The sequence below is a fragment of the Lagopus leucura genome, unplaced genomic scaffold (assembly GCF_019238085.1).
Source record: "Lagopus leucura isolate 7727_CA_CO unplaced genomic scaffold, USGS_WTPT01 Super-Scaffold_73, whole genome shotgun sequence".
NCBI lineage: Eukaryota > Metazoa > Chordata > Aves > Galliformes > Phasianidae > Lagopus > Lagopus leucura.
This window is the reverse complement of record NW_024962252.1, coordinates 78,415,569-78,427,595: the sequence shown is the minus strand read 5'-3', so window position 1 is coordinate 78,427,595 and position 12,027 is coordinate 78,415,569. Positions and strand designations below refer to the sequence as shown.

Genomic DNA, 12,027 nt, shown 5'->3' with positions numbered 1-12,027 from the left:
GCCTTGTCTCAGGAACTATTATATATATTTCTAATTTTTGTGGTTTCTTCACCTGAAAAATAGTGGCTGACTCAAAGCTTGCAACTAAAATAGTAAATGGGCGTAACTACAGCAATTTTAAATATGTATATAGGGTTGTGTTTTGTTTTGTTTTAAACCTCATCAAAGGTGATCACAGCTGCTAAGAAGATACAGGCAAAATTGAATTCTGAAGACTGAAATTAAGTATTTGCCCACTGGTTTAAATGTTTTCTATTTATGTGTTTTGACACTGACATAAGCATTTCACATTCAGAGCATATACTACTAATCCTCAGGGCTAAGACTGTTCCCAATCTAATTTATTTAATAACTTTGTCTTTTCTGCAGGCTTTATTTTTCAGTTCAAGTCCACGGAGAGACAGATAGGGAGAAGCTGCTGCTAGTCTATCAGACAAATGATCAAGTAGTCAATGGGCTCTTCCCCGTAAACAAAGAACTAGCAATGGAACTGTCTGCTCTTCTAGCTCAGGTAATCCTTGTGCATTCGTTCATTTCTGTAGATGGAAGCCTTAAATTAAGGAATGGTTCAGAGTTGCTTGACAGTCAAGTCACCTTTCACACATGATAGTGCAAGAAAGAGACTGGGCTGCAAGCTTGGTGTGATGTTAACTTCTGAACTAAAGTGGAAATGCTCTACTGCACGCACTGCTGTTGGCACCAGTAAGGATAAAACTTCCTTTACCTCCTACACAGTAAGGCCCTCTTTGATTGAATATCATACAGTAACATAGCATTTGTTCATTTGCTAGTCTTTAAACAATTTCTGCAAGTTGATATACCAGGGTAACAACTGTTTAGTGAAAGCCTACAGGTCTTTTGTTAGATGTGGTCTTGCTACAATCTGTTCCACTTTTAAAAAAAAGATTAAAAGATTACTGAGAAAGTTATTCGATGGTGTTACTCAAATCTAAACTGGTTTGTGTAGCTGAAAATGTAGCAATCTCAGAGAGAAACCAGATGGTATTATACTCTACATTTGTATGTTTTGTATTTGATATTTATCTTTCTTGCATGGTAAATATCAGATAATCAAAAATAAAATGACTTGCTTGGATTCTGTATCAGCAAATAAAGCACCAGGTGATTACTGACAAACATTTTCATTTTTTACTTGGACAGACAGGAGAAGCTAGCTGATTGTAAATACCCAGCTGGAAAGTTACTCTGCAAGAACAATTTTTTTTTCCTTCATGATCTTTTCCTTAGGTAGAGATTGGAGATTTTGAAAGGCCTTTCTCAACGCCAGCAGGGCAGGTCACATCCCAGTCCAAATCCAATCAAACATTAAAACAAGTTTTGGAGAGATTCTACCCTAAGAGATACAGGCTTGGTTGTTCAGAGGAACAGTTAAGGTGAGATGTGTTTTGCTACTCAGATTCACTGAAAGTTCAGCACCAAAATGAGGAGTTTTTTAATTGCCATAAGGTCTTACTTCCTCTTATGCCCTGTTTTCTTAGACCTGCGTTTGACACTCACATTCTTACTGAATTCAAGAACCCATTTCCTTGGTGCATTACAAATCACACGGAGTACCACCATTAAGTCTGCATTCACGTAAAAGCTTTAGAACAGACAGATTCCTACATAGTGTTACAAAACCCAGAGATTTTGAAATGTTTATTTCTCTTATTCGGCAACTCTAATTTAAGCCTGAGCGTGAGCTAAAGAACTATTGAAAGTCAGTGACGTGAGGGGTATATCAGAGTGTTTGCTATCCCAGTGTGCAATCTCTTGCAGCCAGTCAGATTGCAGTATGGAAACTTAGCCAACTTACTAGCAATGTATCACCTAATTTTAAATGAATAATTTGCAAGTTATTTCACTCAACACCTATTAAAGTAAATAACAGCAGAAAATTTACCATCCAAAATCAAAGCCTTGCAATTTTGAAGAGCGGTACACATTACAGAAATGTTTTCTTCATTCTTTGCTACAGAGTTGAGAGAGTTTAAAGCTATTATACATACAAAGTAACATTATTACATGCCAAGAATTTAACAGGGACATTCAAAAGTTTACAGTTAAAAAAATAGAAAGGTACATGATTAATTTCAAAGAACAAAGTGTAAGAAGCATTAGATCAGACTGACTTGTGGAGGCTAAGTCTGTTCAGCTGTTCAAGTAGTTTCTAAACTACAAATAGACAGAAAGTGGAAGTCTATAGAAGGGAAAGAGTCACTCTATGCCTGTCCCTTTTCTTGTGTTCTTTTGCTAAGGGTGCAGTTTGACTTCATAGACTTCCAGTAAGAGTGAGCTGCAAGTGAAAGATCTCCCCTCTACTATGCATTCTCCTTCTCTTTTAGTGGGCTGGATCTAATAATTTTGTGGCTGCAGGGTGAGTCATTCCTGAAAGTCAGTGTATTGGAAAGGTGTGCCAGGGTGTTTTTAGAGGATGAGTTTTCTATAGGATCATTTTATAGAATTAGCTCACCTTGGAGCCACAAGAGAACAGAGCCAGTGTGAATGCATCATGCATCAGAAGCACCCTGTCTGGCAGCTGAACTCAGACACATTGAAAAGAAAAAGTAATGTTAAGCTGCATCATCTTCCACATCTACACTAGCCACAGGTAAAGATAGGTCTAAGCTGGATGGATTTTTGGAATGACAACTGGCATTGCTGTTGAGTACTGATAAAGGCAGATTGATTACCTGTAAAGACATATTAAAATCTGTTCTACACTTTTTTTCCCCTTATGCTTCTACTGCTACGTCAATATTTAATCACAATGCTGCAGAAACGAGAATAAACTTTGTCATTCTCACATGTATAAAAACATTATACAATGTTTCCAATTTAATACTGTATAAACAATAGTTGGTGCATTAACTTAAATTACCATTTTAACACATGGATTTTTTTTTCCTCATTAAATTTGTAAGGGTAAGTATTTAAAATCCTTTCAATAGCTGAACTACATATTTCATTTCAACAGACAGCTTTGTCAGCGATTGTCTACAAGATGGATGGCTCTCCGGGGGCACAGCGCCGCAGACTGCGTGCGCATTTATCTCACCATAGCCAGAAAATGGTCGTTCTTTGGTGCTAAGTTGTTTGCAGCAAAAGTAAGAAACTTCATGGAATTTGAGTGGTGTTACTTCGGTGCAATTTGCAGAGTTTTTTAGAACCTCTTGTGTTGGAAATGAGTGTGATACATGTGCTGATTTAATCTCTTCCCCAGTCACTCATTTGTTGTGGTGAAATTAAATAATCACAGCACTAAGTAAAATGTAATACCTTCCCAATAAACTCACTGCTTGTTCTAGATTATTAATCAAGGTTGTATCTTTTTTCATATCTTAGCTGGAAAAAGACTTTGTTTCACACCTTTTTTGCCTGATAACTGAGTATTGAAAAGCCACCATTAACTGGTTAGGAAAGCAGAATGTGGCAGAAATGTGAACGTCATTAAGGCCATTTAAAGCACTCCCTTCTGTGCTGGCCTCTCTCTTAAACCATTCATATCTTAATTCTCCTTGTTCAAAGAACAACTGTGCTAAGTACAAGGGTTACTTCTCTCTTATGTCTTACTAGGCAATCCATATATATATATATATACACACACACGTGTTTAAATTATTTACCAGCACTCCGTTCTTTGCACACACAAGTATGTGCTAGTGAACAAAATGTCAAACTTAAAAGTAAAATTTGCTGATGAGGCTGTACATTTTATTGGATGAAGTATTGAGGGAAGCTTCACGAGTATTAGGCTGAGTTCTTAGCTCTTCCACTGGCCTACTGCATGCCTTTGCTGCTACCTCCCAGTGTGAAGGGAGCTCTGTGTTAGCTGATCCTTGACAGTGATTTACATAGTATCATTTTGAAGTAGTAATGAAGAACATTTCTTTTTATAGCCTCTAGCAACATCCTCACTTGAGAAGTCCTTCATATGGTTTGCTGTACATGAAGATGGCATAAGCATCCTTGATTACAGCACTATGGTAAGGGACCTTTTTTTTTTTTTTTTAAATACTGAGCAGAGAGGGAGATTCAGCAGAATAGTACACAAAAGATGGCATCAGTCTTCCATGCCGTTATCTAGTCTTTGTCTTAAAGCAGAAATTCATTCCTTTCTAAAGGCTTTAATGTTATCATTAAAGTCGTATTAATAATAGAAATAAGTAATGATTTCTTTGCACAGAATTTATTTTTGTTTATCAGACAGTTTTTATATCTTTTAATGAAATGTTAATATTTTAATTGTTCAGATGTCAGGACATCTACAGTTACAGTTCTTAGAATAACATTAATTTTCTTTTCCTGAAGACTTTATTTTCCATTATAATTCATAATGCATTCACTCTGTTGTTACTGTTAAGTGCTGTTACTTAAAAAGATTGTTATGTTCATTGTATTATTTTTGTTTAATAGTAGGTGATATAACCCAGTCTTATTTAATTATGTCATTTTAGGCTCTGATTTTTCTTTGATTTGTGATAAAAGTTTTCACAGAAAACAACTCCTGGTAATCAGCATTAAAAAGGCAGCACCTGAGAAAATCCCTGCTTTGATTTATGTCCTGCAAAGAAATTGAACAGCATGTCGCTATTAGCAAGTACTAATATTAAATATCAGAAAATTAAAATCTCAGATTCCTAATTGTATTGATATGGGCCTTTCCATTATGTTTCTTTGCAGTTAAAAAAAAAATAGTAGAACAGAAGATGAGACAGCAAAGAAAGCAAAACTATGCAGTAGCTGTAGAAGTATGAGTAGTACGAGAATGAACGTTGCATGAGACTGAAGAAAGCCCTATAAACACCAGTTTGTCTACCCACAGTGCTACGTACAGGATTCCTGCAGAACACTGCCTGTTTACAATGTAGGCAGTCCCTGCCCTCCATTAAAGAAATGCTCGGTTTCCAGGCAGCATCCTGACTTTCTGCAATAAGTATCAAGGGTATCAGAAACTGTTTTTCGTAACTGAAACAGTTATTTCACAGGTGTTGTCTTATGATTAATTTTTGAGTATCTGAGGCATATTAATAGGGGTTTTAACAGTAAACCACATGCTAACTGAAGACTCAAAGGCCACTCGTGTGGTGCTGAACACTGAACAGTAAGAGCCCCACTGGGCAAAGAGGAGGAGCTTTGAAGTGCACCCATGTGCCATCAGAGATGAAGGGAAAAAAAGAAACACAAAACAGAAGCTACATTAATTTGTGTTTCTGTAAACTACATCACTGCACAATAAGAAATCCTGGAGTTAATAACATTAGATGCCAAATACCCTACCATTTAACTTACTGAGACACTATTTCATTTTCAAATGGAATCCCCATGGAGAACTTCTCTAAGTTAGTCAAGAGTTACATGAATTGAATTAGATTCAAGTTGAAAGCTGCTTATAATATCTTTAATCTAGTTAATTTGGAATAGAATTTGGATTCAGAAGAGGGAAACGACAACATTTTGAAAAATCCACATATAATGATGTTTGTAAGACAGTAACTTGTCCTGATGTGTTTTTCTTGCATTGACCTGCTTATAGCTTTCGGGTTTCTTTTTTAAGCGATTAACAGTTACATACACATACAAGAGCCTGATGACTTTTGGAGGCTATCAAGATGATTTTATGTTGGTTGTTAATGATGCTCAGACAAAGGACAAAACAACTGAAAAACTGCTTTTTGCCATGACAAAACCCAAGGTTGGTATATTACCTGGTATAGTTTTCCACCATCTGCCACTTTTCTACTATTTCTGAAGTGGGTAATCCTTAACCGATGTAAAAGATGAAGCATTTTCTTTATTCCTGGTGTTCTCACACTGACTTTTGGCAGATATCTTTTAGAGGGAGAAATAATCAGTAATATAAGAAGTAACAGCGACATTACTGTGCTTTCCCTTTAGATATGCTTTATGTCCCTTTAGATAGCATTCCAAACTTTTCATGTAAGGACATGGAAGGCTACTAAGGGCAGTAAGTACATGCAGGACCTAAAAAGTAATCTGGCTGATGGAGCAGCACAGATCATATTTAAGAAGCTGTATTTCCATTCTGGAGTGGAATTGCAGAACACAACATCTGAAAGATCTGTCACTTCTTTAAAATCCTGGACTATTTCTGACTTCAGTGAAGGAACTTTTCAAAGTTCTTCAGTCCAGATTCTCTCAGTCACTGGTAAGACTGACTGTATTACAACAACAACAACAACAACCCTATCTTTTGCTGTTATTTTATTTCAGACTGTTCCAAATATGAATTTCACGTATAAAATTGGATAAAATCATGACTCTTCATACAAAAAGGCAGAGTAAAGCATTATTTAAAGCTTCTCTCAGACTGTGCCCTTAAAAGCAAGATTGGTGGACTGTGAAGGAAAAATAAAGACTTCCCAGAAGTCTTCATTCCTTTAGTCTACTCTGTATCTTGAGTCCTTGAGTTCTAGGTACTTTCTAGGAAAATTGAGGGAACACATCATGAAAGTTTTTTGTAAGGGCATCATCTGTTGGGCTTCAAAACCTCTCAGTTGAGTAAGCCATCTGTTTGAATCATTTAAGACTGAAGAAGACAAAGTCTTCAGCGTGATGAGAATAGCGTTACATTATTGGCAAGCTGTGATAGAAGAAAGCTCCCCGTCATTAGCTTGGATGATTGACGAAGTACTTTTCCAGCTGATGGTGATTGTCACTAGCAAGAAAGTTAGCTATTTTTTCAGCAGTCAAAACACATCAATGTATTTTTCAAAGAGATTTGTATGTTCCTGTTATAGATTCTTGAGATCACTCTACTGATTGCCAGCTATATTAACAACTTTCATCAGCAAAAAGGAGCCGCTCATCACCTCTCTGCACCGGCATTACTGACACCTCAGAGTGGACAGAAGCTCAAGGAAATGGAAAGTCAGCCACTTCTCATCAACAACAGACCGACTAAATGCCCAACTTTGTTATGAAAGTGTTACATATTGTCATAATACATCCCTGTTATGTGGTTTCTACACCAATAGTAAACTTTCTGATGTAAAGACATATCACAGAAGCAGGTCTATAAGCAAAAGAAAGGCAGACAGGTTTACTTCTACTTCAGCGGTACACAGCAAGAGAAACCCTCTAATTAAAGCCCTGGCCTGAACTGGAATGATGAAGATGAGCCAAGTTAAGAATTCTGACTTGCTGGGGATGGCTTGTCCCTATTGGTGACAAAAAACTGTCTGTCAATAGTGTTATGGAAAGATGGCCTTGGGAACAAGTCTTTATATATTTTAGTAATCGTTTAGGTATTTTCTCAGGGAACAAACTGTCTTCAACAATTCATCTACGTTTAAAAATATATATATAGGAATTGTATAACCTTCACTTTGAAAAGGGCTTTGTTTTATTGAAAAATGTCAAATAGAATATTTTCCATTTCCACTTCATATTTGCAGTACTATCACCATGGGACAAAAAAAAATAACAAATTGTTTACTTTATGTAATTATTTCTCCTTTAAAAACTTATAAACACATCATGTAACTATTACAGATCAGAAGAGTATTCTCCCAGTATACTTTTAAGCTTTTTATACAGCTATTCCACGTGGCAAATCTTCCTCTTGACCTGAAAAATTTCTAAATAATCCCTCTCAGCTCCAGCCTTTTGGAAAATTCTAAATTGGAAAGGCACTGGGCTTAGTATAGTTTTGTCAAACAAGATCGTCTATCTGATTTCTTCTTTAATACAGAAATAAATAATATAATCCAGATGCAAGAATGACTCAACTCAAAACACAGGAATAACACAGAAAGACAGCTTGAATTGTTGTGCTTGGAGACATATGTGACATGTAAAGTGCCATGTCTATAATGTATATACATTGACTCGGAATAATATTTTATAAAAGGTGTACTACTTGTTTTTCATTTGTTTCTATACAGCTTGTATTATAACACAATGTTCTCACACACCAAAGGTAAAATGCTATATCTGCACTTTGGGCTTTGGAGTACTTCCTGGTTCCCCTTTTCAGCCACAAGCCTCAGTGCTGTGTAGGGTCAAGGATACAAAAATGACAATTTTAATTCCAAATCTTACAGTTTCCACGCAAAGAAACACTTCTGCAGGCTCTGAAATAGATCAGCAGCAGAATACTCTAGTAGATAATTTAGGTCCAGCCACAGAAAGGCTAGTCAAACATTTTGATTACATTTCACAATTTCCACTTCTGTTCATGCTGATAATCAAGGATGATTAAACAGCTGATTACTTTGAACTGCAGCAACTTCATAATGATGAATATTAATATCTCATGTTTGAAAAACTCCTTTGTTTTATGACATTTTAAAATTTCACATATATATGTATGTATATACACATATACAGATTGAAAAAGAAGTGGTTTTCAGCTGTTTGCTCTCAGTGGAAGGTAGGGATTATCTTCCTGAAGAAATGAAATAGAACAGATGGGAGATACAGAATACAAAAAGAACAGAGTATTAAAGACTGGAAGGCCAAGTTGGCAGGCTGACTTGATAAATCCATTCCCTTTGAAAGCTCTCAAAATCCTGCCACAAGTTCAGTCTGCAGGATTCTACCACCATTTTATGGCTCAGTGCTTTCTACTGAAAATTACAGAGAGGCAGAGTCAGCAGCAGCTCCTGACACTGCTTTGTCTTTTAGTGTTAAGCTCTTGCTACTGCAATGTATTCCTAAATCAGACTTCCAGAAGCAATCCATGCTGTAGTTTCCATGTCTGGCAGCAACTTCCACCTCCAGTAATTACTATGACTGACTTTATTGTAAGTCATAGAATGGTTTATGTTGGAGGGGGCCTTAAAGATCATCAAGTTACAACACCCTTGCCTTGGGTAGGATTGCCAATCATTAAATCAGGCTGTTGAGAATCCCCAGCTCTCAAAGAGCTCTTCTCCCAGTCTGTACTCATAGCTGGGATTGCCTCAATCCAAGTGCAACCAACACCTTGCAGCTGGCCATGTTAAACCTCATTAGATTCTCATGTGTTCTCACCTCACACGTCTATCTGGATAGTGTCCCTCCCTTCTATTGTGCCAACTGCACTGCTCAGCTGGGTGCCATCAGCAAACTTGCAGAGGGTACACTCAATCCCACTGTATGTCACTGATAAAGATGCTGAAGAGTATTGATTCCAAGATAGACCTCTGAGGGACACCACTCATGACCAGCCACCTCATGGGTACAAAGCCATTGACAACAACTCTGTCTACAAGCACCCAACCAATCCTTCATCCAATAGTCCAGCCTTCAAATCCCCTCTCTCCAATTTGAAGATAAGGATGCAGCACAGGACATGCCAGCCTTAATCCCATATAATCACGTTACCACAAATGCTGTGTAATTTTCATGAAATGAATACACTCAGAATCATGACATGACCATACAACACCAAGCAATGAAGTGTCCTCCAGGATTTTCATTAACATCAGCTAATCAAGCAAACACTCCCCCTAAAGTTAACTACATCCGCAAGGACAATCTCTTACACAGATGAGCACACTTCAACAGCTTAACTTGCAGAGTAGTGCAAGTCTCTGGGGAGCTTGCTGCAAGCTACTCTAGTCCCAGACCTACTAAGAAGATACCACACAATGTAAGTCAGCAAAAACAATTTCAGGCAAAGAGTTAATCTATTCTGCCTCCCTCACCAGCTTGAGCCTCATGAGTGATTCACATCTCAGCACAAACCTTGAATCATCCATCAAAATAATTCACACCATGCCACCCAATGCACGACTAAAGCTCAGGCAGGAAGTTAGAGCTTTCTTACCTTCTAATCTTCAGCAGCAATGATACCATGTGAGCCGTGAAATGAGCAGCGGCCTCTGGGACTGATGCTGAAGAACCTAGGTTGTAAAGACATAATTCAGGATGAGATTAATATGTTGGCACATAGAAGGAGACTTCACCTTCCATCACTAACTTCAGGGCAGTTTGTGCTTGCTTTGAGCTAGCACTCAGTTACAAAAATCTGTATGGGGATGTTCAATGCATCTGAGGTCTATAACGACTGAGAGGTCAGTCAATGGTAACTGTATAAAACATTGATATGAAAATAGCATTTGGAATACAATATGAATTTCTAAGTTTGCCTTTTCAATTTTTGTGTGGCAGTACTAGTAAGCAAACCACTCATTTCTAAAGCAATGCAGTCCACAAAATTAATATTTTCTTATTAATTTTTAATAGATATTTAAATTTAAAATATATATTTATCAACAAAGGAATTCTGGTAAATACTTAGAGCTGATATTATTTCTCGAACTATTATAGGTTTTACACATTAGGTCCTGAAGGAAGAAAACCATCCTTGCATAAAGGAATTAATATGTTAAACTTTTAGGTAAAGATTTAACAGCCCATACAGCTTCACTGAGATCCATTAGGTTGAGTTAAAATTAACTAAGGTGATTAGTAATTCAGTGATAAAGAATTAGAAAGAAAAAATTATTATTTTCCAGTTTCTTAGGGCAGTAAAGGAAATGAAATAGAGTAAGAAGAAACTTAAAGTACTGAAAACTCCAAATTCGTTTCCAGACTGGACTTCAGCAGAGCTTATTAAGTGTGAACCCTTTACTTTGCCCTCAGCTCAGATTTGTACTGGAGCATTTTCCAGTTTTTTCGCCATTCTGCCATGGAGCGAATAATTATAAACATACTTTGGTTTTTAGTGTTATATTCCTGTTGTTGCAGTTATATATAATGAGATCACAGTTCCAGGAGCCATTCCCACATCAGTTTTGTTTTCTTTGGCAGGGCTTTTACCCCTTTTATCTGCCAATTGTAGGTCAAGCACTAGCTTCATATAGCGAGATACCAGAAATGTGTCGTGGAAATGAAAATTACGGAAGAAACGTGTTTAGAAAGGCATCAGGAAGACATGCTGCGGTACAACACTAAGTAATGAAAATCCAGAAGCTCCTTTAACAATACCATGGTTTCTGTAGAGGTTAGCAAATGCCTTAGAAGAGTCATGTAAAAAGCAGGAAGTGAATTGAGACAAGGGAACATAATCAGATTAAGACTTCTGGAACTGAAACTGTCTGACTATGGAAGTCACAATGGAGAAAAAATGTTTTCAAAGAGCAAATATTACATGAGACCTGTCTCTTGCAACATAAACATATGTGGAAGGATGAAGCAGTTACTTCTTAAGTAACTTAAGATTGAAAGATTCATTTTAAGATTGAAAGATGATTAAGTAGACTTAATCATTACATGTGAGGCCTATTTACAAATTTCAATCAAAACAGTAGGTAAGAGATTGTTTAAGCTTGGTTTTTCTACCTCAGCTCTCTCAAGACACAAAGCAGCTACTCAGATACAGAAGGCCAGCTCCTGTTGCTCTTTTGGACTGTGGGTCACTTCCCTGACTGCCCAAACTCGTGACTTGTCTGCTCAGGTTTACCTCCTTCCTACCTCCCACTCATAAGATGAGGTCATTCCACAGTTTCACAGCAGCTGAGTTTATTAACAGACAATGCCTAAGGCTGAAGTAAAATATTAAACTAGAAAACAACGGCCATTCTGGCGCCAGTTCTCTTCAATGCTTTTGTCCATGACTTGGATCCAGGACTTGAGGGTATACCAAGTACATTTGCAGACAGCTCTAAACTGGGGGGGAGCTGTTGACTCCCTCGAGGGCAGAGATGCCTTGAAGTGAGATTTTGAGAGATTGGAGAGCTGGGCAATCACCAACTGCAAGGAATTTTCCATGAGCAACACTGGATTCTGCATCTGGGACGGGGCAGCCCTGGGCATATACAGACTAGGGGCTGAGAGGCTGGAGATCAGCCCCGCAGAAGGGAATCTAGGAGTTTTGCATAACAGCAAGTTGAATGCAAGCCAGCAGTGTGCCCTGACAACCCAAAGGGCCAGCTGCTCCCTGGGGTGCCACAGGCCCAGCACTGCTACCACCATGCGAGGGGAAGGGTCGTCCTGCTCTGCACTGCCTCCCCTTGGGCACAGGGTGCGGGTTTGTGTGATATAGTGTAAGAAGGACATAATGCTCTTAGAGTGGGT

At 37.8% G+C, this 12,027-nt stretch overlaps 1 protein-coding gene across 1 annotated transcript in view; it reads left to right on the top strand.

Moving 5' to 3' along the window:
- The window catches only part of PLEKHH2 (pleckstrin homology, MyTH4 and FERM domain containing H2), a 52,253-nt gene extending 44,383 nt beyond the window's left edge, over positions 1-7,870 (top strand). Inside the window, exons 25-30 of the mRNA XM_042894603.1 lie at positions 370-511; positions 1,249-1,394; positions 2,978-3,107; positions 3,900-3,986; positions 5,558-5,695; positions 6,762-7,870. Of these exons, the coding sequence (XP_042750537.1) occupies positions 370-511; positions 1,249-1,394; positions 2,978-3,107; positions 3,900-3,986; positions 5,558-5,695; positions 6,762-6,944 (826 nt within the window). The 3' untranslated portion in view covers positions 6,945-7,870. The remainder of the gene's footprint in view (positions 1-369; positions 512-1,248; positions 1,395-2,977; positions 3,108-3,899; positions 3,987-5,557; positions 5,696-6,761) is intronic.
- Positions 7,871-12,027: the final 4,157 nt, after the last annotated feature.